Genomic DNA, 26,598 nt, shown 5'->3' with positions numbered 1-26,598 from the left:
CGCGCTCCCCCCTAGACTTGGGTCTCAGCCTCGCGATCCCCTCCCCCTGGAAGCCCCCCCACGGCCAGGAGGAGACAGAAGGCAGCCAGCACCCCCGCCCCCCCCCCCACAGGCCCCAGGGGGGCGGCAGGGAGCACAGGAGGCCCGCACAGGGCCTGCCCCGAGCCTCACACATGAAAACCCCATCGTCTTGGGTGCCGAGCCCAGGCCGAGGGGTGCTGGGAGAGCGACGGACAGCCCCTGCCTCAGTCTCCCCACCCGCAGTGTCAGGGCGTAGGGGGTGGAAGCCCCCCCCCTCCTCCTCCAGCTGACCTGTTGCCTGCCCGCCCCCCCGCCCCCATAGGCTGGTGCTCTAAGACCTGCAGACAAGCCTGCCGCCAGGGGCCCCGTCACCCCAACACACGGCCACCTCCTGTGGACTTTTCTGTTTATTTACTTAAAACCAACATCTGTGCGCTGCGTACAGGTCCGGCTCCAGGCGGGCAGGCGGGCAGCTGGGTGGGGAGCAGTGACAGCTGGGGGTCAGGCGGGGGTCCTCTGTCCTCTCCTGGCCAGTGGGGCCGGCTTCGCCATCCCTGGTACCCAGCCCGCTGCCCCGAGGCAGCCCCTGCCCGGCCCACGGGGGCACCTCTTCCTGAACCACAGCAAGTAAGTGCCTGGGGCCGGGACGCACGCCCCTCGGCCCCGGCCGCAGCCCCTGCCTTCAAGGGGTGGTAAGAAAGAAGCGGGTCCAGGAGGGGCTGGGCGCACCTGGCAGCCGTCACCCCGGTGGCCCCAGGGTGGGGGGAGGGGTGGCAGGCAGAGCTGGGCGGGGCAGAGCCAGGGCTCTGGCCCAAGGCTTTAAGGCAGAGCGGGGTGAGGGTGTCAGCCCAGGGCCAGGCCGGCCTTTGGCACAATGAGGGGAGGGCGGCCCTGGCCCAGGGCAGGGGCTGGAGGGGCCTGAAGCCCTTGGTCCTGGACCTCCCACTCCAGGGCCTGCTGGGCGGGCACCGGGCCAGTTCTGTCCCCTCCTGAGTTCTGTCCCCTCCGGTGTGTCCCGAGCCGGCGCCTGGCGGTCAGCAGAGCGTGTCCGTGTTGAAGGAGAGCTGGGCCTGGCAGACGGCAGAAGGGCAGGTTCGGGCGGCACCCGGCACCCAGCAGTGCCCGACCCCAGGACCCAGGCCCGGGCGCACTCTCCCCGTCCCCGCTATGCCCCTCCCCACCCTCGCCCAGGGGGTGGTGCGGCCTCTGCTCAGTCCGGTGCCCCCACCCCTGCCTGCCATCGCTGAGGCCCCTCCAAGCCTCCCGGTCTCGAGGGTCTGCGGGGGCCGGTCTGCTCCACCCGTGCCCACCCTGCCAGGTGCAGTCTGTCCCGAGCACCAGGGGTCCCTCCGTCCCCGTGGCCACCGGCCCCCGTCCTGCAGCCTCTGCAGCCTGGCTGCCCTCACCCTTCAGGCCCGGCTCACCCGTTCCTCCTCGAAGCTGATGAGGCCCTCGTCCTCCGTGTCCAGGTCCTCGGGCTCATCGGCCATCAGCGCCCGCAGCTCGGTGGGGGCGGGCCGGCGCCGGAAAAGGCTCAGCAGGCGGCCCAGCGGGGACTGCAGGGCCGAGGGCAGCTCTGTCTCCTGCTGCTCCAAGTTGTCGCTCTGCTTCTTGGCAAAGTTCACGAACACCTGGCGGGCAGAGAGGGGCAGGCGGTGGGCGGGGGGTAAGCGGGGGGGGGGGGGGGGGGGCGGGCCAGCGGCCGGCGCCCCAGGCCCGGGCACTCACGTTGTCCAGCGTGGTCTGGCTGACCGAGTAGTCCTCGATGCCCAGCACGCCCACCACCTGCTCCATCTTGCTGAACACCTGGGCCAGCGAGATGCGCTCCGACTTCAGCTGGTACTGCACCTTGGTGTGGTGCCGCTCCTGGGCGCGGGGACCGGGAGGTCAGAGGTCGCGTTGGCCGTGCCCCCCTCCCCCCCCCCCCGGGGTCCTCCCACCTTGAGCACGGCCTCCGGGAAGTTGCGGTTGAAGAATCGCACCACGTCCTTCACGTTCTGGCTCCTCCTGGTCCTCACGGTGATCATGTAGCCGTCCCCGAACCTGCCGGACGGGCCCATGGCCAGAGCCCCACTGCCCAGAGCGGCCGCCCCACCCCGCACCCACGGCCCGCCGCCCGCATCCCGCCGCCCGCCGCCCGCCGCCCGCTCACCGGTTCTTCAGGTGCTGGATGCTGCCCAGACAGCGCAGCCGCCCGTTCACCATGATGGCCAGCCGCGTGCACAGCGCCTCGCACTCCTCCATGCTGCGGGCGAGGGGCACAGGCTGGCACGGGGCAGAGGGCGGAGCGGGCAGAGGGCAGAGGGCGGGCGGGGGGGCCACACCTGTGTGAGGTCAGCACCACGGAGCGCCCCGTCTTGATGAGGTCCAGGATGAGGTTCCAGAGGAAGCGCCGGGCCTTGGGGTCCATGCCTGTGGTGGGCTCGTCCTGGGGGGGGGGGGGGGCGCCGGGCTTAGCGGCTGCACCCCTACCTGCCACCTCCCTCCCGGGCTCACCCAGAAAACAAAGGCAGGGCCCCCGGCGCCCAGGCTCACCAGGAAGACGAAGGCGGGGTACCCGATGAGGGCGATGGCCGTGGACAGCTTCCGCTTGTTGCCGCCGCTGTAGGTGCCGGCCGGCTTGTCCGCGTACTTGGTCAGCTCCAGCTTGTCCAGGGCCCACTTCACCACCTGGGGCGAGAGCAGCCATCAGAGACGCCCTCCCTGCCGGCCCCGCGCTCCCCCCGCCGCCCCCCCCCCCCCGGCGGCCCCACCTGGGCCTCGTCCTTCCAGGGAATGCCGCGCAGCCGCGTGTACAGCTGCAGGTGCTCGCGGGCCGTGAGCTCGTCGAACAGGGCGTCGAACTGCGGGCAGTACCCCAGGCTCTGCTGCACCTCGAGCAGCTCCTTGAGCACGCTGGGGACGCAGGCCGTCAGCACGGGCGCCGCCAGCCACCGGCCGCCCGCCCGCCCGGACGCCCGCCCGGGTGCCCGCAGCACCTGTGCCCGTTGACAAAGGCCTCGCCCCCCGTCGTGCTCTCGTCGCCCGTCAGCATCTTGAAGGTGCTGGTCTTGCCCGCGCCGTTGACGCCCAGGAGGCCGAAGCACTCGCCGGGGCGCACGCCCAGACACAGGCGGTCCACGGCCAGGATGCTGCCGATCTTCCTGGACTTGTACACCTGGCGGCGAGGGGCTCTCAGAGGGGCCGACGCCAGCCTGGCCCCCTCCTGGCCCCGCCCCAAACCCACCTCCCCACCGTAGGCAGGTGGGCACCCCCTCCTGGCCCCGCCCCAAACCCACCTCCCCACCCTAGGCAGGTGGGCACCCCCTCCTGGCCCCGCCCCAAACCCACCTCCCCACCCTAGGCAGGTGGGCACCCCCTCCTGGCCCCGCCCCAAACCCACCTCCCCACCATAGGCAGGTGGGCACCCCCTCCTGGCCCCGCCCCAAACCCACCTCCCCATGGTAGGCAGGTGGGCACCCCCTCCTGGCCCCGCCCCAAACCCACCTCCCCACCATAGGCAGGTGGGCACCCCCTCCTGGCCCCGCCCCAAACCCACCTCCCCACCGTAGGCAGGTGGGCACCCCCTCCTGGCCCCGCCCCAAACCCACCTCCCCATGGTAGGCACCTGGGCACCCCCTCCTGGCCCCGCCCCAAACCCACCTCCCCATGGTAGGCACCTGGGCACCCCCTCCTGGCCCCGCCCCAAACCCACCTCCCCATGGTAGGCACCTGGGCACCCCCTCCTGGCCCCGCCCCAAACCACACCTCCCCATGGTAGGCAGGTGGGCACCCCCTCCTGGCCCCGCCCCAAACCCACCTCCCCACCCTAGGCAGGTGGGCACCCCCTCCTGGCCCCGCCCCAAACCCACCTCCCCATGGTAGGCAGGTGGGCACCCCCTCCTGGCCCCGCCCCAAACCCACCTCCCCATGGTAGGCAGGTGGGCACCCCCTCCTGGCCCCGCCCCAAACCCACCTCCCCACCGTAGGCAGGTGGGCACCCCCTCCTGGCCGCACCCCAAACCCACCTCCCCATGGTAGGCAGGTGGGCACCCCCTCCCGGCCCCGCCCCACGTGCCCGAGGCCCACCTTGGTCAGGTTCTCGATCTTGACCATGTCGTTGTCCGCGTCCCCCCGCAGCACCCGCTGCCGCTCGCTGGCCACGTCCACGTCGTCCTCCACCGGCTTGGTGGACACGGGCATGCGCCTGGGGCAGGAGGGGCCGTGTGCAGCCAGCCGCCCGCTGTATCCCCCCGCCCCCGGCACCCTCCCCCGCACGCCCCGGGCGCCCCACTCACTGCGGCCGCCGCAGGAAGTTGTACTGGCACATGATGGTGAGGAAGAAGCCCACGAAGCCCTCCACCGCCATGGCCACCAGCCCCCGCGCGACGATGTCCCACTCGAACGGGGACTTCATCTTGTCAAACTGGCCTGCGGGGCGGCCGCTCAGGGCGGGGCCGGGGCCTCGGAGCCCCCGACTGCCCCGCTCCTGGACATCACCCCGCCTGCCCCCCGCTCCTGGACGTCCCCCCCGCCTGCCCCCACTCCTGGACATCCCCCCGCCTGCCCCGCTCCTGGACATCCCCCCCGCCTGCCCCCCGCTCCTGGACGTCCCCCCCGCCTGCCCCGCTCCTGGACATCCCCCCGCCTGCCCCCCGCTCCTGGACGTCCCCCCGCCTGCCCCCCACTCCTGGACATCCCCCCGCCTGCCCCACTCCTGGACATCCCCCCCGCCTGCCCCCCACTCCTGGACATCCCCCCGCCTGCCCCACTCCTGGACATCCCCCCCGCCTGCCTCCCGCTCCTGGACATCCCCCCGCCTGCCCCCCGCTCCTGGACGTCCCCCCGCCTGCCCCCCACTCCTGGACATCACCCCGCCTGCCCCGCTCCTGGACGTCCCCCCCGCCTGCCCCCCGCTCCTGGACATCCCCCCGCCTGTCCCGCTCCTGGACGTCCCCCCGCCTGTCCCCCACTCCTGGACATCCCCCCGCCTGCCCCCACTCCTGGACATCCCCCCGCCTGCCCCCACTCCTGGACATCCCCCCGCCTGTCCCGCTCCTGGACGTCCCCCCGCCTGCCCCCCACTCCTGGACGTCCCCCCGCCTGCCCCCCACTCCTGGACATCCCCCCGCCTGTCCCCACTCCTGGACATCCCCCTGCCTGTCCCGCTCCTGGACGTCCCCCCCGCCTGCCCCCAGCCGCCGGCCCCCGCGCGCACCGATCTTGGCGTAGTACTCGTTGAGGTACTCGTTGTACGCCATCTCCATGAGCCCGTGGCCCAGGTTGTAGTTGGGGAAGATGAGGAAGCAGCTCTTCAGGTAGCTGTTGACGACCTTCAGGTCCTGGAGGGTCACGGGGTCACAGGGTCACAGGCAGGGCCACAGCCCCTCAGCCTGCCACACCCTGCACCCCCCCCGCCCGCCTTGTTGCGCCCCTCACCCCCCACCTTGTCGCACCCCCACCCCCACCTTGTCGCCCCCTCACCCCCCACCTTGTCGCCCCCCAGCCCCCACCTTGTCGCCCCCCAGCCCCCCACCTTGTCGCACCCCCACCTTGTCGCCCCCCAGCCCCCCACCTTGTCGTGCTCGAAGAGCTGCAGCAGGAAGGTGGCCACGGTGGCCGTGATGCCGATGAAAAGGTTGATGACGATGAGGAACACGTAGGCCGAGCTGGGGACCTCGAACCAGAAGGAGGCTGGGTACATGATGGGGGTGATGGACCATCTGCAGGCAAGAGGCGGACGCGGTCACCCCACGGCCTGGCCCCCCGCTCCCACTCCCTCTTTCCCCTCCCCCGCCCCAGGCCCCTCCCCCGCCCTTACCCGTAGAGCAGGAACAGAGAGAGCACTGCAGGGAAGTTGGTGGGCGACGTGTAGGCCGGCAGGTCGAACACAAACAGGATGATGATGCAGCAGGTGGCCGGGACCAGGTAGTTCAGCTGCCAGAGCAGGGGGGCTGGTGAGGGCAGGGTGAGGGGCCTGGGGGCAGGGTGAGGGGCTTGGGACAGGGGTGAGGGGCCTGGGACAGGGGTGAGGGGCCTGAGACAGGGGTGAGGGGCCTGGGGACAGGGGTGGGGGGCCTGGGGACAGGGGTGAGGGGCCTGGGGACAGGGGTGGGGGGCCTGGGACAGGGGTGAGGGGCCTGGAAGCTGACAAGGACGGGATGGCCGGAGGTCTGGGGTCAAGGGGACCCGGACCGGCCATGCGCGCGGCGCACCATGTCCCACACGTAGTTGGCCAGCCAGTAGGTGACGGGGTTGCAGCCGCTGACGAACTGCAGGTGTTTGGCCTTGGTGGACTTCTCAGCCACCAGGAAGACCACGAAGCTGGCCGGCACGAAGGACATGGCGACGATGATGAAGATGGCGATGACCACGTCCGTGCCCTGCAGCCTGGGGGGGCGAGGCGGCCTCAGCCCTGCCCGCGCCCCTCGGCCCTGCCCGCGCCCCTCAGCCCTGCAGCCTGGTGGGGGACAAGGTGCCCCTCAGCCCTGCCCGTGCCCCATCCCCCTGCCAGGCCCGCCCCTGCCCACACGTACAGGTAATCCAGGGAGAGGCTGGCGCTGGTCTTGTTCATGGGGTGGTTGGTGACGGTGATGCCTGTGGCACAGGAAGGACAGTCTCAGGGGCTGCTCGGCCGCCCGCCCCGCCCCACCCCACCCCCCGGCCGCCCCCGCTCACCATAGGCTGCCGGGTGGCCCTTGCTCTTGGGCAGGTTGGCGCGCAGGATGGCGTTGTTGAGACTGTTGAGGTAGGTGGGCATGCTGTGGTACCCCTTGTTGTTGTAGAAAACCTGGGGGCACAGAGAGACCCCGAGCCCGTGGGTCCTGCAGACCTCAGGTGAGGGCGGGATCCCGCGGGGCCGGGCCGCATGCTCACCTGGGCCGCCCGGCGCACTGCGACCTTCCTCACCATGGCCGGGGCCCGGGCGCCGAACGAGGCCGGGATGGACTTCTGGACGTTGCCGAAGGTGATGGCCCCGTACCTGGACGAGGTCGGGGAGCATGAGGCCCCGGGCAGGGGTGGCGACCCTTCACCCGCCGCCCGCCCGCCCGCCCGCCGGCCCGCCCGCACACCGGTGCAGCCGGAAGCGGTCCGAGGTGAAGAGCAGGTACTCGGAGACGTTGTGGCCGGTGATGTCGGTCAGGATGTCGCCCGTGACCACCCGCACCTGGGGCGGGCGCCCGCCCACACCGCTGGGGCAGGAGAAGCCGGTGCCCTGGGCGGAGCAGGTACAGCGGACGGGCTCCCGCACCAAGCGTGGCAGGGAGGGCGCCGACGTCCAGTTTTCTGCAGAAACAGCGGCCGTCAGCGGCCGTCAGTGGCCGTCAGCGGGCCGCTCCACCCCTCACCCCCCGGGGCGGCCGCGAGAACCCGTACCTGGCCCGGACGTGGGCAGCAGCGAGCCGTTCCAGGCCTGTGGCAGGTCCTCGTCCGGGGGCGCCGGGGAGTCGGACGGAGCGGGTGAGGGCGGGGGCGGCACGAAGTTGGACAGGGGCAGCCCCTGCGTGAAGGACTCCAGGCACATGCCGTCGAAGAACCGCGCGGCCAGCAGGCGCGACTCGCCGCTGCTCAGGTTCAGCGTGGACCCCAGGGAGCCGTTGGCCGGAGACTTGAGCACGCAGGTGGCGCCCACGCCCGACGGCAGCCGGAAGGTGCTCACCAGCTGCTGGGGGCTGGCGTCCGGGGACAGCTGGAAGCTGGGAGAACCCGCAGCTTGAGTCCCAGCAGGAGGCGCGTGCCCACCCGTCCTGGCGCTCCATCCAGGCCCCCGCACACCGCGGCCACCCGGCGGGCAGCTCACCGGTACTCCCGGCGCTCCTCGTTGGCGTAGGGGATGAAGTTGCCGCGGGGCTGGGTGTAGTTGTGGTACTGGGAGGGCGACAGGACCAGCGGGGGCAGGTCACCTGCGGGGGGTGCAGGGAGCCTGAGCGGGTGCTGGCTGCCCGCCTGCCGCCCTGGGCCCAGATCCCCTCTTTTATTTTTCTATTTTTTATTTTTTTAAATATATGTTATTGATATTTTACAGAGAGGAAGGGAGAGGGATAGAGAGCTAGAAACATCGATGAGAGAGAAACATCGATCAGCTGCCTCCTGCACACCTGCCACTGGGGATGTGCCCGCCACCAAGGTACATGCCCTTGACCGGAATCAAACCCGGGACCTTTCAGTCCGCAGGCCGACGCTCTATCCACTGAGCCAAACCGGTTTCGGCCAGACCCCCTCTTTTTTTAAAAAAAAAAATACATTTATTGGTTTCAGAGAGGGAGGGAGAAATAGAAACATCGATGAGGAGAGAGAATCACCGATCGGCTGCCTCTTTCACGCCCCACACTAGGGATCGAGCCCACAACCCGGGCATGTGCCCTGACCAGGAGTCGAACTGTGACCTCCTGGTTCATAGGTCGAGGCTCATCCGCTGAGCCACCCGGCCGGGCCAGACCCCCCTCTTCCCAGTACCCGTAAAGTCTGAGCTTGGGCCTGGGCCCCAGGGAGGCCGGAATGCCAGACCCTGACAGAGCGGGGCGGGTCCCCCCGGTGCTCAGGAGGCGGGCAGAGCCACAGTCCCACGGGGTTGGGGGGGGGGGGACACCAGCCGATGCCCTTGTGCCTGCTGAGCAGCCATACCGATCTCGGGGACGGAGAGGGCCACGGTCATGGCCACGCAGACGAACAGGGCGGGGAGCAGGATCTGGGAGGACAGCGCCTTGGAGTTGCGGCGGGCACAGTGGAACCGTTTCACCAGGAGCCCGTGGAACTGGCGCACCTTCAGCCACCAGCCCTCCAGCTTCCGGCTGCCCTGGCCCGCCCTGGCGAGGGCCTCCGCCTCCGCCTCTGCCTCGGCCTCTGCCGGGGGAAGGGGGGGGGGGAGCGAGGCTGAGCCAGCTGCCCCGCCCCCGGCACCCTCCGGGAACCCCACCCGGCCCCACCCGGCCGCCCCCCACCTTGCAAGCTGACGTTATCGGGGTCCTGCAGGTTGTTGAAGAGGGGGTGGTAGTCGCCGTAGACGTCGGCGTAGCCAGCTCCCTCGTCCCCACGGGCAGAGCCCACGGAGGACGCAGACTGCAGCGAGGCCTGGGACCGAGCCAGCTCCGCACACCTGGCCAGGTTGCTGGCCTGAGCCTCGCCCAAGGAGGCCAGGCCGTCCGCCCCGGGCAGCACGTCCTTCCGCGACTCCTTCACGTCTGCCACAGGGGGGAGGGCTCAGGGTGGCCAGCTACCTGCCGGCTGCCCAGGACCCCGACCCCATGCTCACCCCCACACCCAGGACCCCGACCCCATGCTCACCCCCACACCCAGGACCCCGACCCCATGCTCACCCCCACACCCAGGACCCCGACCCCATGCTCACCCCCACACCCAGGACCTCCGACCCGGCTGACCCCCCACACCCAGGACCCCCAACCCGGCTAACCCCCCACACCCAGGACCCCCGACCCGGCTGACCCCCCACACCCAGGACCCTGACCCCATGCTCACCCACACACCCAGGACCCCCAACCCGGCTGACCCCCCACACCCAGGACCCCGACCCCATTGCTCACCCCCACACCCAGGACCCCCGACCCCAGGCTGACCCCCCACACCCAGGACCCTGACCCCATGCTCACCCACACACCCAGGACCCCCAACCCAGGCTGAACCCCACACCCAGGACCTCCGACCCAGGCTGACCCCACACACCCAGGACCTCCGACCCAGGCTGACCACAGGGAGTCCTAGGCCCTGGTTCCCACTCAGGACCCTGGGCCACCACCAAGGGAAGGGTGAGGAGCCCCAGGCCTGGCGGGCAGGTGCTCGGGCCTCACCGGCCTCGCTGTTCTCCAGGGACTGGTCCTCCTCCGACACCTTGAGAAACACCTCCTCCAGCGTCGTGTCCATGAGCCCGAAGCTGCTCAGGTGCAAGGAGTCCAGGCTGCCCTCCAGGTGCTGGGAAAAGGGCCGGGTGAGGCCGGAAGGCGGCCCCCAGTCCCTTCACTACCCGCCCCTCCTCCAAGGCCCCGCCCTCCCCGGGCCCCGCCCCCAACGCCACTGGCCCCGCCCCTCCACCAGCCACGCCCCCACAGGGCCCTGCCCCCACACCTGGAAGAGGCGCTCGAAGGCCCCCTTCCTGGCGGCCTCGCTGGGCAGGATGTAGGAGAGCTCCGTGCTTGTGTCCGAGACCAGGAGGCAGGAGGCCACGTGCTTGCGGATGAACTGGGAAACCTGGGGTTCTGAGCAGGGGCTCAGCTGGGCCCGCCCTGGGGGGCTGGACGTCAGTCCTGGGTCTGGGAGGGGAGGGGAGACGGGAGGGCTTCACTGGGGGCCAGGGAGGGGGACCCCAGGAGAGCACAGCCAGGTAAGATGGGGGCCTGGGGAGAGGGCGAGCCAGGCCGGACCAGGCACCCTGGGCCTGTGGGGCAATGTGAGGGTGCAGCCCTCCACCTCCCTCGCCTTGGGCGCAGGGTCCCGGGCAGGGGGGGGGCCCCAGCTCAGGGCCGCGTGCAGACCTGGGGGGCCGCCGGGCTCGGCAGGACGCTTGACCAGCGTGAGGCGGTAGCCGTCGCCGTAGGCGCCCTTGAGGAACAGCGGGGACCCGCAGCACTTGAGCTTCCCGTGCGAGATGATGGCGATGCGGTCCCCCAGCAAGTCAGCCTCGTCCATGTGGTGGGTGGACAGGAGGATGGTGCGGCCTGGGGAGGCGGGGTCGGGTCAGGGAGGGGTGGGCGGGGCCGGGCAGGGGCTCCCCCTCCTCTTCCCCCCCTCCCCCCGCACGGCGCCCCACTCACCCGGCTTGTACTTGAGGATGAGGTCCCAGATGGCGCGGCGAGCGTAGGGGTCCACGCCGGCGGTGGGCTCGTCCAGGATGATGGCGCGGGAGCCGCCCACGAAGGCGATGGCCACCGAGAGCTTGCGCTTCATGCCGCCCGACAGCGTCTGCACCAGCGAGTGCCGCTTGTTGGAGAGCTCCAGGTCCTCAATCATCCTGGCGGGCAGAACCCAGAACCGGACCGGCACAGTGGCAGCCTCCGCCCTGCCGCGAGCCCCGCCCACCCTAGGCCTGCCCCACGCAGGCCCCGCCCCTCCCAGGCCCCGCCCACACCCTGGGTCAGCCCCACAAGGCCCCGCCCCCAAGTCCCCGCCCACACCCTGGGTCAGCCCCACGCAGGCCCCGCCCCTCCCAGGCCCCGCCCACACCTGGGTCAGCCCCATGCAGACCCCGCCCCTCCCAGGCCCCGCCCACACCCTGGGTCAGCCCCACGCAGGCCCCGCCCCCCCAAGTCCCCGCCCACAGGCCTGCGCAGGCCCCGCCCACCCAGGCCCCGCCCTCCCTCCCAGCCTCGCCCCGCCCCACCCACTTGTCGGTCTCCTTGCGGATCTCCTCCTGGGCCATGCCCTTGAGCCGCGAGTAGAACCAGAGGTGCTCCTCCACCGTGAGCCGGTCGAAGAGCACGTTGTGCTGCGGGCACATGCCCAGGTTCTTGCGGATCTCGTCCATCTCCGTCCGGATGTCGTGGCCGTAGATGGTGGCGGAGCCCGAGGTGGGCGGGAACAGGCCCGTGAGGATGGACCTGGGGGAGGGGCAGGTCACAGCCCGGCCTCCTTCAGGACGCCCGCCCTGCCTCCCACATGTCCGGGACCCCCACCCCCTCCCCGCCCCGCACACACACACTCACATGGTGGTGGTCTTGCCGGCCCCGTTGTGGCCCAGGAAGGACACCACCTGGTTCTCGTAGAGGTTCAGGCTGAGCTTGTTCAGGGCCAGCTTCTTGTCGTTCTTGTAGACCTTGGTGAGCTTGTCCACGCAGACCACCAGCGGCAGGTGCGTGGGCTCCTCCTCCATGCCCCGGGGCTCCTCTGCACCAGGGCCCAGGTCAGCGCCAGGGCTGTCCAGAGGCCCCCCGGCACCCAGCAACCACCCCAGGCACCACCAGGGCGCCCGCCTCACCCAAGCGCCGGCTCTCCATGGCACAGGCCTGGTCCTCCTCCATGACGCTGAGGCGGGGGGCACCAGCCCAGGGCCAGCTCCACTCCCAGGTCTCCGTCCGCCCACTGCCCAGCCAGTAGGACTTCTGCAGCGGGAAGTACCAGGGCCGGGGCAGCCCGTACATGCCTGGGGGCGGGAAGAGGAGGGGAGGCTGACGGGGGGGGGGGGGGGTCAAGGGCCACGGGCCCATGTCCCCTCCAGGGAGCCGCAGCCCACCCCCCTTCCCACCCCTCCCAAGCGGGGGCAGGTACCTGGGTGCACGGCCTCGATGTACCAGGTGAGCACGCCGTAGACCACGGCGTCCACCACCAGCATGGTGACGGCCAGGAGCAGGTTGAAGTCGTCACCCTCCACGGGCGACTGGCTGAACGTGTGCCACTGGATGCCCACACCCGCCACCTCGTACAGGGCGAAGTACTTGGAGCCCAGGCCGAAGGCCGTGGTGGACATCAGGGACTGAGGGCGGGGACCGCCGTGTCAGTGCCGGTGACGGAGGCCAGACCCACCCCCGCCCCCGCCCCGACCGGGACCCTCACCGCGATGCACTTCTCGAAGGCGGTGATCTTGTCGTGCGCCACCTCCTCCCGGATCGCCACGTACATGTACGGCACGTAGCTCAGGAAGTAGATGATGCCGCCGCAGGCTGAGGCCAGCTTGGCCTTGGAGTACAGCACGGACACCAGGAAGCTGGGCAGGGGAGCCACGGCGGTCAGCCATACCGGGCCACGCGCACCCGGCCCTGGTACTGAGCCGGAAGCCCGGGGCTGTCCCTGCCCGGGGCACCAGGGCACCCCTCCCAGCCCGCTGATGGCCTCAGGCTCTCACCAGAACATGATGGTGGCCACGGCGTAGACGGCCAGGAACAGCCAGATGATGAGCACGTGGCTGTGCATGAGGACCTGGCCGTACTTGAGGATGGCGGTGAGCGCCGTCACGGAGATGGACAGCTGCACGAAGCCCGTGATGAACCAGGCCACCCAGTGCACGGCGTTGTCCAGTCCCATCGTCTTCATCACCTGCGGCCGGAGGGCGGGGGCATGCAGGGGGCCTTGGGCAGGGCTGGCGAGGGAGGGAGGGAGGGAGGGGCCCGCAGCTGCCTCACCCCGCTCCCATCTCCCCCCTCTGCACCCCTCCCCACCCACTCCCCCGTCCCTCCCCCACCTCCTTCAGCCGGTGCTCCTTCTCAGCCACGATGTGCTGGATGGTCATGGCCACCGAGTAGACCCAGGAAATCACCATGCACAGCGGCATCATGTGCTCGATGACAAACAGGAAGCTGCGTTCGGTGGGGGCCGAGCGTGAGGGTGGGCGCGGCCCCGGCCCCGCCCCCCGCCCGCGTCCCGGGCACCGCACTCACTCGTCCCGCGTGTAGCAGGGGTACGGAAACATCTGCACGTAGCTGCCAGGCTCCACCACATCGTGCCCCACGAAGGTGTTGATGATGGCGCGCTCCATCATGTCTGCCGTGGGGTCGGCCATCAGCAGGTGCGCGGGGCCTCCCCAACCCACCCGGGGGCCCCCCCCCGGGGCGGCCCTCACCCTGGATCCAGACGAAGCCGTAGAGGAAGTACAGGCGGCCGCCCGTGTTGGGGCCCGGCCTCCAGTAGGCCCGGCGGATCTCGTTGGTCTTCTCGGTGAAGCTGGAGTTCTGGCGGATCTTGTAGTGCACGTGGGGCGGCAGGGAGCCGTCCTTGCGGGTCTGGAAGATCACGCCTGGGACGGGACCAGGGGCAGGGGCGGGTGGGAGAGGGGCAGGAGTGGGTGAGGTGGGGCTGCGGAAGGGGCGGAGCCAAGGGGGTGGGGCTGTGAGGGTGGACCTGTGATGGGCGGGGCCTTGGAGGGGTAAAGGGTATGGAGTGGGGTTGGAATGGGGAGAGACTGAGAGAGGAGGGGCTGCAGGTGGGGGAGCAGCGGGGGCTGCAGGTGGGTCGGCGGGGGAGCAGGGGTCAGGGCTGACTCACTGGCGAACACGGTGACGTTGTCCTGGTAGGCCTGGTTGAGGGTGTAGTTGACAATGCTCTCCTCATCGGGGAACCCCTTGAAGATGTCCACGCTCACCTGGGGGAGGGGCATCGTCGGAGCCGGCCCCGGGAAGCAGCGTCGGAGCCAGCGGGGCCCTCAGGGGCTGGCCCACCCGCCCACCTTGGACATGAACTGGATCCAGCCGCAGGCTGCGTTGTCGATGGTGTCCAGCTGCTGCAGGAGGGCCGAGCCGTTGGGCAGCGAGAAGCCGTCCTGGCGCAGGGCCGGCGGCAGCTCTTCCAGGGACAGGTTCAGCGCCTCGGGGTGCAGCCGCAGCTCCGCCACGTACTGGGGGTGCAAGAGGGCATCGGAGGGCGGCCCACGCCCACCACCACCCAGGACAGAGCGGGCACCCCGCCTCGCCACCCCGCCCCGCCCCGCCCCCGGCACCTCCTGCAGCCAGTGCAGGTGCTGCTGCAGCCGGCCCTGCGCCAGGAAGCTGCGGATCTCCGCCGAGATGTTGAGCCAGACCTGGGCGTAGTGGGTCACGTTGCCTACAAAGGCAAAGGTCTCGTTGGCCTGCAGAGGGGAGGGCACGGGGCATGGGACTCACGCAAGGACTCGGCCAGCGAGCGGCGCTCCGCTCCCCCGCCCCCGCAGCGGGCCCCAGCATGGGCCAGTCCCCACCACCGAAGATGATGACCACTCTGGCTCCAAGCCCTCCCCCGCCCTGCCTTCCTGCAGCTCACCCGGACTCGCTCTGCCCCGCGGCCCCCGTTCCAGGGCAGCCTGGGGTCTGGTTCCCCTACCTCCCCGGCTCCTTCCTCAGACCCCTGCATCCCTCAAGCAGCCCTGACGCTTGGTCCTCATCTCGTTCCCGGGCCATTTCCAGCCCTGGTTTCTCCTTGTTCCAGACGGGGCCCCTCCCCTGGGCTGGCCATGCACCCCAGCCCGCAGCCAGCCTCAAGCCACCCAGCTGCGTGGCCCCCCTCTGGCCCGCTGGACGCTGCCCTGGAAGGTTGCCGCCCGCGGCCTCTCCTGCATCCGCACCAGCGCTGATGGGCCCTGGCCACACCCGCCCCCCCCCCCCCCCCGCACCAGCCCTGGGTCCCCTGCACCTCGATCCGCCCCGAGTTCCGTCACCCACAGAGCCTGAGCCGGGGCTCACCGTCCCTGCGGGATCCCAGCCTGCGGGCCCTCCCCCGGCTCCTCCAGCTCCCTCCCCAGAACAGACGCGGCTGGAACCCCAGAAGGAACCCACACCTTGAGGATGACGCGGTCAGCCTCGGAGCCCGCGGGCGCGTACAGGATCTTGGGGTTGCTGGTCATGAGGTGCACCAGGAGGCCCAGGTTCCGCTGCTCCTTGCTCGTGAAGCCCAGGGAGCTCATGTTGCCACTGCGCAGGGCCTCCGGCTCAATGGTGCTGGGGACACGCGTGTGGGGGGGACACGCGTGAGGGTGGGGGACACGCGTGAGGGTGGGGGACACGCGTGAGGGTGGGGATGGGGACACGCGTGGGGGACATGTGTGAGGGTGGGGGTGGGGGACACACATTAGGGTGGGGGTGGGGCATGAGACAGGGCCTCAGTGTAGGTGCCCAGTGAGGCATGGAGTGGGGGTGGGGCAGCAAGGCAGGGCAGTGGGGGGTCAGAGCCAGGCCTGGGTCAGGCCCACGGGCCTTGGCCACCTGGTCCCCCGCCCCCACCTACCGGTTGTTGCCGCACAGGATGGGCTGCAGGGCGGCCCAGAGCTGCACGAAGGCCGAGCACTGGCCCTGCAGGGCCTCCGAGGGGGAGGCAGCGGGGGCGGCAGCAGACGGGGCGCCGTCCTCCACCGTGGCATTGGAGCCCGTGCCCGTGCCGTTGGCTGTCCCGCCAGGACTGCCTGGGGGGCCGGGAGCGTGGCGGGCGCAGGCGCCCTGGGGCAGCAGCAGCGCCAGGGCCGACAGCACGTCCACGTCCTGCAGCACCTTCTGGGCGTCCAGCAAGTCCTCCAGCAGCGCCTGCAGCCGCCGTGGCGGGGGCGGCTGCTGGGGGGCCGAGCCATTGGGGGCGTCCAGGCCCAGCTGGGGAGAAGGGGCGTGTGGGCACAGACTGGGACCAGGGGCGGGTGCTGACGGGCGCTTGGGGACAGAGTGGAACGGGGATGGGGGGGGGGACACCACAAAGGGGGTGGGCAGGACGAGGGCTGAGGGAGTCTGCCGCCTGCAGGTGAGGGAGCCCTGGCCGGGGGCGGGAGAGACGGGGGTGAGAACACGGGGCGGCGGGCGGGGGTGAGGCCTGGCATCACCGGAGGAGGTACAGGACGCCTAGGCACAGGCACGCCCACCCCCGCCCCCGCCCCTGCGCAGCCGGGACCCCGCAGGAGCCCTGGCGCCTCCTCCCGCCCGGCTCCCCGCCCGCGGGCCAGCTGGCAGCAGGCCCTCCTCACCTGCTGGGCTATCTTGGCCACGTCCAGCTGGTCCCGGAGCTCGGCGGCCAGCCCGGAGAAGCGCCGGGCACGGGCTGCGGCCTGCCCACTGCAGACGGCATCCCGATAGCCCTGCAGTGCCGCCTGCTGCCCCCGGGGCACCGTGAGGATCCGGCCCAGCTCCCCGGAGCCGGGGGCACAGGTGAGCTGCTCCAGGAGGGCGGGGGCTGCCAGCAGCTCCTGGGGGTGCAGGAGAGCGGCTGGAAGGAGCCCCACCAAGAGGAGCCAAGGGCCTGTCCACGCCGACCTCAGGCCCCCCTGCCCACCCGCTGTGCCAGGTCTGAGCTCACAGGCTCTCCAGTGGGCAGGGCAGACACACATCCCCGTCCTGCCTTCCCCCTCCCACGCCAGCCACAAACCCCAGGCCCCTCCTGCACCCATCGGGCAGAAACACCCACCCAGAGGTAGGCAGCAGCCCCCCTCTTCCCACCAACAGGCCCCTAACCTCCAACCGGGACAGGGAGCTGGTCTGCAGGCGGCCCCACGGCTCCTGACCCCAGCGGGGGACTGACTCCGCGTCCAGGGCGGGCGAAGGGACCAAGAGCAGGCGATAGACCTGGGGGTGCGGGCACGGCTCGGGCTGGGGTTTCTCACCAGGCCCCAGGGCCACCTCTGAGCCCAGCACGCCCCCTACCCCAGCCCTGCGGCCAGGGGAGGGCAGAGCAGATGCCAGGCCTGGAGCTCCCCCCACGAGCAGACACACGCTCATGGCCAGGCTCCCCCACCTCACCTCGGGCACGTCCACCTGGGCAGCCAGCAGGGCGTGAGCTGTGCTGTTAGGCAGGGACAGGTTCTGTGTCAGGAAACGCCACAGCTCCCTCGGGTCCCGGGCCACCGAGTCCAGAGAGAAGGAGGACACTGGACAGGCAGAAGGACGGGGCTGAGGGCCAGCTGGACCGGCTCAGGGCCCAGCTCCCGGCCCCACGGCTCAGCCACGCGGCGGGCGGCCGGGCCAGGCCCACCCGAGCGGGGTCCCCTGGGAACTCAGAAGAGTTTAGATCAGCTGTTTTCAACCTTTGCGCCTCGTGGCCTAAAGCAGTTATCGAAACCCTGCGCACACCAAAAATACACTTTTTGCTGATCTGACCCAAAAAACAGGTACAATCCTGACTCATTCACACTGGACGGCTCTTGCTGTGTTGGCTGTTGTCATTTCCTCACGTGACAATCTACGGGAAGAGAGGTCAGCGCCTGACCAAACCGTGGGATTGCGTGTTGCAAACATCCTTGCGACACCCCAGTGCAGACGGAATGGAGGGCCTGAGGCCCCGGCCCCGGCCCAGCCGAGGCAGGAAGTCACCCGCTGGGGTTCAGACCCCACTGACCCCAGAGCTGGGCCTGGGCCCCACTCCACACGCACGGGGACGGCCCGGCGCACCTGCAGGCCTGTCCAGGTGGCTCCTCCCGGTGCCGGGGCCCGAGCTGAGGGCCTCCAGGTGCTGGCGCAGGGCCTCCAGCTCCGAGCCCAGGTTGGGCCGCTTGGGGTCGAACAGGTTGCCATCCGCCACCACGCGATCGAGGCGCTCGAGCAGCTGGGTGACCCTGCAGTGGGCGCTGGGGTCAGCCACCGGCTGCCCGGCGGGGTGGGGGGGGGGTGGGGGGGGGTTGGGCTCCGGGGATGGGGGTGGGGAGGTGGGTGGTCTGGGGCGGCTCACGTGGAGTTGGAGTACTGCAGGAAGCCGAACTCGTCCCGCTGGCCGTCGGGGCACAGCGACTGCATGACGGGCAGGATGCCGGCGGAGGTGAGGGGGGCTGCCGTGTAGAAGGCTGGCGGGGACAGGGCAGGTGAGAAGGCCAAGGAGGGGAGGTGGGGGGAGACAGAGGCCGAGGAGAGAAACGTATAGAAAGTCAGGAAGGAGGAGCGGCTTCAGGCAGCAGACGGGGAACCGAGGGCCGAGAGTTCTAGTGCAAATGGCCCAGCAGGTCAGAGGTCGAAGGGCACCTGACCACCCCTCCTTCCCCACAATTCCCAGAGCATCCTTCTTCCCTCGGCCAGCCAAGGCCCAAACGCCCTGACGCCCTCCCCCCAAAACACAGGCGCAGCAGGACCCACAAAGCCCAGGGGAGCATGTGAGCCCCCGGCTGGGCAGCGACCTCTGACCTCTGTGGCCAGCTGGTTAGCAGAAGGAATGCAGGAGCCCACTAGGGTCTGAGGGGAGAATGTCTGGTGCCCCAGCCCCGCAAGACAGCGCCAGGCAACCCCACAGAGAGAGGAACCCCGGGGAGCCTGGCCCCGAGGCCCAGCCCTGTGCGCCCGGCACCCCTCCCCCTCCCCCGGGCCAGCGGTCCCTGCCAGTGGACAGGGGGCTCCGCCGAACCCAGCAGGTCTGGGAAAGGCTGTTAATGCAAGCGGGGGTGGGGGGTGCTCAAGCCGCACCAGGAGGCCCCCCAAAACCATCCTGCGGCTGCGCCTGGGCCAGCAGGGAGGAGGCGGCCGCTCACTTACTGACTGCATGCGGGCGGCGGAGGAGGACAGAGACCATGCGGGGGGAGGGGCAAAACAGAACAGAGGAGAACAGTGAGGACATCTCGTGGTCGCCGTGGCCGGCCACACCCCCAGCCCAGCCACGAGGTGTGGCCGGGGACCACTCAGGGGTGAGGCTCACAGATTGGGGGACGGGGGGGGGGGAGGGCGCGCCTGTGGGATCCAGGACACACACATGTGGTCACGTGCACACAGGACATGCGTGTGTGGTGCGGTGAGGGCTGCCTGCCCACCCACCAGCGGTGCCCGGGCCCACCCCCCGGGGCCTCACCTTCTTTCACAGAGATGGTCGGCTTCTTCTGCCGCAGCCCCAGCAGAATGAAGAAGAGGACCAGGGGGATGAAGATCTCGAAGGCCAGGACCCACTGCAAGGGGCAAGGGCGTGAGGCCACGGCCCGGGGCTGGCAGACGCCCTCCCCGAAGGGCCAGCCCAGCCCAGCCTCCACGGGCTCCCTTCCTTAGAGGCCTTTTCTTTCTTTCTTTCTTTTAAACGTATTTTAATTGATTGCAGAGAGGGAATCCCCGGCTGCCTCCTACACGCCCCACATTGGGGATCATCAAGCCCGCAACCCGGGCATGTGCCCTGCCCAGGAATCGAACCCAGACCTCCTGGTTCATAGGTCGATGCTCAACCACTGAGCCACACGGGCCGGGCCCTTAGAGGCCTCTTCGAAGGGCACGGGAGGGAATACTGTCTGGCCCAAGTGAGACACGGTCCCCCACCGGCAGCCCAGGCTCTGCTGGCCACGCGGAGGGCCAGCAGGGACCATCAGCCAGCGTGCGGGCCGCTCTGACACACGCATGCGCCCAGGTCATCTTCTTCCCCACCTGCAGGGCCTAGAGAGGCGAGGCCAGGCTTGAGGGGGGCCTGAGCCTCTGGGAGGACCTGGTCAGGGTCTGTCAGCCCCCCAGTCCCCAGGCACCCACATCTCCTCTGCCCGGCCCCTTCCCCTCACCCCAGGCGGCTCAGGTGGGAGCAACCGCCCTGCCCACCGTGGGCCTCTGCCACCCAAGGCTGGGCACCAGGCTGAGCCTGCCAGGGACCCGGGCTCCATTCCGCCTGGTCAGTGGTAGGAGCTCCTGTCTCACCCCCACCCCCACCCGCTCTTCCTCACCCCCAACTAAACACAGGCCTCAGAGCCCCTTCCCCGGGCGACGGCTACTGCTGTGTTTACTGTCCTTTGACAATAGAGCTCTGTGGTCTGGAACACCCCCCGCCCCCAGACCGTGCCAGTCTCCATCCCGCCCCGAGCCAGGATCCAGCCCAGGGCTGGCCCACGGAGACATCGTGGGCACCCACGGGGCCGGGGACGGGCGCGTGCCACACACACCGGCATGCGCACGGAGCAAGGGCGGCGGCCGTGTGCCAGCGGCCACTCCGGAGGCTGGGGTCATAGCCTGCCAGCCCCACCCACACCCGCCCTGCCATGGGGCACCTCCCGAGGGTAACTGCAGCAACAGGCCTGCTGCCTCCTCATCGCTATAGCAACGCTGCACACGGGCTGCTGGGAGGAGAGGCCTGCCTGAGCGCGGGTGGCTGGAGGGGCATCTGGTTACCAGGCAGGCAGCCCCGGTCCAGCCTCACCTGGGCATCCCACCCGGGGGCTTGCAAGGCGGTCAAACTCCTCTTCCTGAGACCAGGCCGGTGCCACCAATGTGGTCCCTGGGGCCTGGGTGCCCACCCCAGGCCAGAGCCCCTCCCGCGGGATCCAGGGCAGAACAGGTGAGACCTGAGGATGGAGGTGCTGCCTCCTCCCCAGCGGCTTGGTGACAGGAACCCAGTCCCTCCACCAGAGCATCCTGTGGCCCCAGGGGAGACCCCCGTACCGCTAAGAGGGGAGAGGCCACCCCCCCCCCGGGGCCAGGCACACAGCACGAGGGGCTCACTCTGCTAGCCAAGCCCAGGGTCCACTCTGAAGGGCGAGACCCTCCAGGGAAGTGGGGGTCCTGTGGGATCGTGCCCCGCATCCAGCCAGCCCCAACCCCGTGTAGCCAGCCAGGGGGGGCCTCTCTCACCTGTGCCAGCGACTGCAGACCAAAGACTCCACCTGGCCTGCCCAGCCCCTGTTCCCAGCAGCCCCTGGGGGAGGGGGCCCTTCCCGCCAAGGCTGGGGGGGGGGGGCTGATACTAATGCATCCCAGTCCCCCTCTTCTCCTGAGTCCACCCCGCTGTCCACGATGACCCAAAACCTGAGGCAGGGCAGCTGCCCCAAGACTACCTGGGCTGCAGGCCTGACCCAGCGGCAGCCAGTCCCAGGAGGCCTGGCAGGGAGTGTGGCCAGCCCTGGCTCTCAGCCAGGGCCAGGTGCTCAGGGGACTCCTGCCAGGCCCCAGCCCGTGGCGATGACGGCCACGCTGCCCGGCCCGCAGCCCCGGATTCCCATGGTGCAGGAGCTGTCAGCCCAGGGCCCAGGGCCAGGCGAGACAGGAGCCTCCTGGGCCCCGGTGGGCAAGAGCGTGCCTCCCCCAGGCCCCTCTCGGGACCCTGGCCTGCGCCAGACTCCTGTCTGGAAAGTCCCCAGGGCCCACTCAGAAACCCAAGCTGCCTGCTGGGGCCTCCCTGGTGCGTGGTCGGTGAGGGCCAGCATGACGCCATTCACACCATCCCGGCCCTGCTCCTCACCCAGGCTCCCTCCTGACAGCTGCCGCCCTGAGCCCTCCAAGAGCTGGGGAGTCCGGTGGTCACAACCCCCAACAGCACCCCTGGCCCCGAGGAGGCTGGGTCAGGGGGCAAGAGAGTGGGTCCGCCTCGGGGAGGACTCCCCAAAGGACAAAAGGGTGCAGGGACACAAGGGCATTCCCAGGGGTGAGGAAGCACTAGGGCCAGGGGGGTGGACACGGGTAGGGGAGGCCGCCCAAGGGCAGAGGACAGTGCAGGGAGGGAAGCCGCAGGTCCCTGCGGGGCTCCGGGGCCGGGCCCAGAGACCACGGAGCCTCGGAGCTGAATCGAGGCCCAGCCCAGCCCTCTGTCCTGGGCGCCAGGGTCTCCTGCGACCCCAGTGGCGGGGCCGCCTGTCCCCCGCCTCTGAACCGGCCCCGGAGAGCGCTGCGGAGGGCGCCGGTGACTCAGCCGAGCGCCGCGAATGTCAGCGGGCGCGGGCGGCGGGCTGGGCACGGCGGGGTCCCCCCTACCCCCAGGCCGGAGCAGGGGCGCGCGGGGCCCGTCTGGGAGGGGGCTGCGGCCCGCGCCCCATCGCGCCATCCTCCGCGCCCGCCTGGGGTCCGCGCGCGCGCGGCCCGCTCCCGTGCGCGCGGAGAGAGGAGCGCGCCGCTAGCCCGGGGAGCGGGGAGGGGGCCCGCAGGCCCGACGCCGGGCGCTCACCGGGCTCCGGCGCTTCAGCGTCACGTTCTTCCAGAGCAGCAGCTGCAGCTGGTGCAGGAAGCCCATGGCGACGGCGGGGCCGCGCTCCGGCCTCCGCGCCCGGCCAGCTCCTCCGTGCGCCCCGGGGGCCCTTCCGTGCACCGCGCCGCTTGGCATCCCCCGCGCGGGGGCGGGGTCTCGCGTCCGGACCGGCTCCGCGCTGGCTCCGCCCCGCGGAACAACGACAGCCACTCGCGCCCGCCGGGTCCGCGCCGCCCCCGCTTAAAGGCGCCGCTGCGTCCGCCGTCCCGCCCACCCCGCCAGGCGATGATAGGAACGCCCACATCTGAACCCAGATCCCCGAGACGCACCCCTCCAGGGCGCTCTGCTCCCGGGTCACCAGGCCCGCCGCGTGCAACCTCCATCCCCTCCTGTGGAGGCGCCCCAGGAGGTGACTGGCCCGGAGGGTGCCCTGAGGGGCCGCTGGGGGAGGCTCAGCTCCAGCAGGTCACGGCCTCTGCCCGCCTCCCCCGCAGCCCCAGAGGCAGGGATGTCAGCCTGACGTCTAAGACACAGGGCCCGGCCCCTGCGGCTGGAGCCCGGCAGGTGCCTCGCTTGGGGAGCAGAGATCGCGCCCTGGATGGAGATCCCGCCTGTGCAAGTCGCCTCTGCCCTCGAGGCTTCAGGAATCCAGATCCGCCCCCCTCGCGCCCACCCCTGCATGCTTGCCCAGCGGCTCCTGGAGAGCGAGCTGCTGGGCGACCCACCAAGTGGCAGGACGGGCCTGGCTGGGCACTGCCCGGGCTGCTGCTCCCTGGGCATGGGAAGAAGGGGAGGGACGGAGGCTGCCCCTCTGCGTGGCTCGTTTTTCTCCCCACATCCGAGGGCAGCCGGGCTCCTGCCCAGGGCGTCTGGGATCCAGTGAGTCCGCAGAGGTGGCCGGGTGGGTGCCTGCTGGAGGGCTGTGCAGCCTGGGCCGGCTGAGGAGGTTGCATGGGGCAATTCCCCAGGTGGCCAACAGGGGGCAGAAGAGGGCAGGCCAGCCCCTCCTGCACCATGGGAGCCAGGAGTGGCTCCGATGCCCTTCCCCAGCCTCGGTTTCTCCACTTGTGCATGGGATCGGTGGGTCATGTGATGGCCAGTATCTGGGGTGCATATAGCGGTCACACGGACACTGACTGGCAGACCTGGGGGTGGGGAGCTGCAGCTCCTGGCCCCTCCCAGCTCCTTCTCTGAAGTGGGAGTTGGGGCAGCTGGGACAGGTGATGGGCACAATCCCCCACCCACCCTACCCTGTGTCCTGAGGACACTTCCTTCTCCCGGTCAGCACACGGGTGGGGTGGGGTGAGGGGGGGGTGCGTTAGGTCAGGGCCGGAAGTCACTGGCAGGCCTTTCCCACAATCCACTGCCGAGGGGGCGGGCAGTTTCCTGTCCCACCAATGCCCACCCCCAGCTGGGGCAGCGACAAGTCCTGAGCTCCTATCACAGGTGCTCCAGCTGTTGGGGCCCCTGTCGGCACCCCCAGCCTCTCCTCATTCAGCCGCCTGCTACAGGGCTCCCCAGCTGCAGCAGCATCCTGGGGCGGAGCTGGGGGGTGGGCGGACTTGCTACCACCAGCCGCCTGGCAGCAGGAACCCCCATCACCAAGCAGACCGGGCCTGAGAATGGGGCATCGTCAACCCCCACCCCTAGCCAGGTTGCTGACTTCGCCCCTGCTGTCCACCCACTGGGTCTTTTTGGGGGGTCAGGGAAGACTCTCCGATTCGAAGTCACTCCGCGGGGGTTGGAGGAACAGGGGGAGTGGGCAGAGCTTGCAGGGGAGGGCGGCTCAGGCTGAGGGAGCGCCAAGGCCTTGAGGTGGCACGGGTGGATCCCTGGAGGGGACAAGGAGGCCTGTGTGGCTGGGGTGGCAGGTACGTGGGGTCCTGTGCTTCCCACATGTGACACGTGCCATCCTTGTCTTTGTTTCTTTATTGTCGCTGGCCCCTCCCCGAGTGGACTGAGGCTGCCAGAAGCGCAGAACAGCCTGGCCCGACGAGGACACGCTCCGGCCAGCTCCAAGCTGCCCACACGGGGCTCTGGAACTGTGGTCGGAGTGGGCAATGTGGCTGGCACCCTGTCAAGGGACAGCCTTGACCTACTCAAGATTTGATCAAGGTGGGGGGGCAGGGTTCTTAGCGGCCTCTCTTCTGATCCACCTACACAGCCTGCACCCCACTCATTCCCTCGCCTCTCTCGCTTCCACCACAGATGCCTCCTCCTCCAGGCAGCCTGCCCAGACCGGCCCACTCCTCCCTCGTCCTTGCGCCCTGGCCTCTGACTCCAGCCTGCACGTTAGCCGGAGGGGTTGCCTTGTGGCTCAGGCCTGGAACCAGCTCTGAAGGTCCTGGTAGACCTGGTCACGGGGCAGGTGGGGGTAGCGGGTGCAGATGGCACAGAAGCGCTGCCGCCAGTCGCTGAACCGCTGCACACGGAACCGTTCTCGCCAACGGAAATAGCTGCGATACTGGCTCTCGTTCATGCTCAGGAGGAAGGTGGCCAGCTCGCGGGCCGAGCCGAAGTCGTCCACGTGCACGAAGGAGTCCGGGGGTGCGAAGGCCTCGTAGGAGGCCCTCGGGGGCCCCAGCACCACGGGCACGGCGCCAGCCGTCAGGGCGTTGTGCCAGAACTTCTCGGTGATGTAGTCGGGGTGCTGCGAGTTCTCGAAGGCCAGGTAGAAGCGGTAGCGGGCCACGGTGGGCAGCAGGCAGTCGGCGCACAGCGGCCGCCGGTTGGCTCGGCCGTACACGTCCACCGGCAGGTGAGGCGCCAGCTGCCGGTACAGCTGCACGCGCCGCTGCTGAGCCTGGAAGTTGCTGACCACCCAGGCGGCCACCTTGCTCTTGGCCGGCAGCGGGGGTGCGGGCCCCTCCCGGGGCTCCAGGCGGCCGTAGGGCGTGAAGATGTCCGAGTCCCGCCGGTAGCTCAGCACCCAGTTGAAGACGCCTCGGAAGCGGTCGAGGCCACGCGTGTGGCTGGGCGACTCCATGGACGCCCACACCCAGGGCTGGCCCCGCGGGCGCTCGGCCAGGGGCAGGCGGGCCTGCCGGGCCTGCAGCTCGCGGTGGTGGAAGACCACGGCGTCGGCGCGGGCCAGCAGGCTGCGGTTGGTGCTCAGGCGGCAGTGCGCCACGCCGTAGCGGGTACAGGTGTCGCTGGACAACTCCGGGGGCAGGTGGGCAAAGGGCCAGTGCCAGACCAGGATGGTGAGCGTGCGCTGGGGCGTGGGGGCTCCCCCAGGGGCCCCCCAGAACAGCCACAGCAGCCAGAGGGCCGACAGCAGGGCGACCCCAGACCAGGCCCCCCAAAGCCCCCAGCTTCTGGGCACAGCCACGCCCTGCACAGGACACAGGAAGAGAGGCTGTCTCCCCGAGCTCACCCACAGCCCGTCTCCCGGCCGGGGCCCCCCTGAGAACCAGACACTCACCGGCATTATTGGCCCACGGCCTTCGGGATCGGTCACCCACAAACCCGGTTCTGAAATCACGGCCGCCGGGGAGGCGCCCTGCAATCACGGCCGCACGCTGGCTGGGCCCCACCTGGGAGCGTTCCTTTCATCTGCCCGGGAGGGAGGAAACCGGGGTGTCTCCCAGCCCCGCCCACCCCGCCCCTGGCCCCACCCTGGGGGTAACCTTTGGCATGAACCACCACCCTCACCCCACCTCTCCTCCAGGCCTCTGGCTGCCAGGGTAAGTGGTTCCAGGGGGCGCCAAACTGCGCCCAATCCCGTGCCCCCACTGGACTCGGGGCAGGGGAGGCCACCCTGGGTGGAGGTAACCCCCCCCAGAAGGGCTGCCCACCACCCAGGCCCAGGGCGCCCGCTGGAGGACACCGAGCCCCAGGCCAGCGCCACCCGCCTCTCCTGCGGTGGCATCACCCACTTCCCCTGCTCACTCACCACCTGCGCCCGGCGGCCGTGGGCTCCCAGCCCCTCAGTGCAGACCTGCCAGAAGCCTGAGGCTTCTCCTGCTGCTTCTCATTGGGCCACCTCGCCCCGCTACCCTCCCCTTCCAGACACCTGTGCCAGCACGCGGGTTCCCGGGGAGGGGGGTCCATCCCGGGGTCCTGAGAGTGTCTGCCCAGGCCAGGCCCTGGCACACTCCACAGTGGGCAGCGGCCAGGCTGGGCCGGCCCGGTGGCGGGGGGGGGGGGGCTGCAGGGCCTTCTCCCCTAGTACACGTGTCCATAGGAGCTCCCGGTGGGGGGAGGGGGGCCCCGGGTCCTGCAAGGGAAAGGCTGCTGGGGTTCCAGGCCGCTCCTCCAGGCCCACAGCTCAGGGTGGGGGGGCAGGGAGGGGGCTTTCCAGGCTGGAAAGGGAAGGAGTCCTTGTGTCCCGGCGCTGGCGGCCGGCGGGCGGGCAGGGGGCTGGCAACGGCT

General features: G+C 70.4%; 2 protein-coding genes across 6 annotated transcripts; both read right to left on the bottom strand.

The window, feature by feature from the left end:
* Nucleotides 1-413: 413 nt before the first annotated feature.
* Nucleotides 414-22,408, bottom strand: ABCA2 (ATP binding cassette subfamily A member 2). Of its 5 annotated transcripts, none has more exons than XM_080667210.1 (48): nucleotides 22,204-22,403; nucleotides 19,153-19,246; nucleotides 18,052-18,163; nucleotides 17,775-17,938; nucleotides 17,127-17,254; nucleotides 16,842-16,952; nucleotides 16,358-16,576; nucleotides 15,637-15,992; nucleotides 15,191-15,350; nucleotides 14,378-14,506; nucleotides 14,108-14,275; nucleotides 13,927-14,023; nucleotides 13,505-13,678; nucleotides 13,323-13,425; nucleotides 13,127-13,241; nucleotides 12,791-12,981; nucleotides 12,502-12,652; nucleotides 12,217-12,421; nucleotides 11,927-12,091; nucleotides 11,655-11,835; nucleotides 11,337-11,549; nucleotides 10,767-10,963; nucleotides 10,488-10,670; nucleotides 10,081-10,265; nucleotides 9,807-9,927; nucleotides 8,943-9,182; nucleotides 8,626-8,844; nucleotides 7,802-7,904; nucleotides 7,378-7,697; nucleotides 7,074-7,287; nucleotides 6,877-6,982; nucleotides 6,679-6,790; nucleotides 6,537-6,597; nucleotides 6,216-6,390; nucleotides 5,822-5,937; nucleotides 5,576-5,723; nucleotides 5,219-5,342; nucleotides 4,299-4,431; nucleotides 4,090-4,207; nucleotides 3,000-3,178; nucleotides 2,775-2,916; nucleotides 2,557-2,691; nucleotides 2,346-2,449; nucleotides 2,174-2,266; nucleotides 1,962-2,064; nucleotides 1,750-1,887; nucleotides 1,446-1,652; nucleotides 414-1,091 (listed from the first exon to the last, which is right to left on the bottom strand). In XM_080667210.1, exons 1-48 carry the CDS (start codon nucleotides 22,357-22,359, stop codon nucleotides 1,056-1,058), a joined length of 7,404 nt encoding a protein of 2,467 aa, XP_080523336.1. In that variant the 5' UTR covers nucleotides 22,360-22,403; the 3' UTR covers nucleotides 414-1,055. The 5 variants fall into 5 exon arrangements, 4 of the variants coding, with proteins under 4 accessions (XP_080523336.1, XP_080523337.1, XP_080523339.1 ...); XM_080667211.1 differs by having other exon boundaries at nucleotides 5,219-5,310; nucleotides 5,601-5,723; XM_080667213.1 differs by lacking the exon at nucleotides 22,204-22,403 and adding an exon at nucleotides 18,774-18,845 and having other exon boundaries at nucleotides 19,153-19,247.
* A 1,749-nt stretch (nucleotides 22,409-24,157) lies between these two features.
* On the bottom strand, nucleotides 24,158-26,350 carry FUT7 (fucosyltransferase 7). The gene is made up of 3 exons (XM_080667929.1): nucleotides 26,120-26,350; nucleotides 25,649-25,779; nucleotides 24,158-25,558 (listed from the first exon to the last, which is right to left on the bottom strand). The coding sequence occupies exons 2-3, from the start codon at nucleotides 25,652-25,654 to the stop codon at nucleotides 24,542-24,544; spliced, it is 1,023 nt and encodes a 340-aa protein (XP_080524055.1). The 5' UTR covers nucleotides 25,655-25,779; nucleotides 26,120-26,350; the 3' UTR covers nucleotides 24,158-24,541.
* Nucleotides 26,351-26,598: the final 248 nt, after the last annotated feature.

This window comes from Plecotus auritus, assembly GCF_963455305.1.
Source record: "Plecotus auritus genome assembly, chromosome: 5".
NCBI lineage: Eukaryota > Metazoa > Chordata > Mammalia > Chiroptera > Vespertilionidae > Plecotus > Plecotus auritus.
This window is presented reverse-complemented; position numbering and strand designations above follow the sequence as displayed.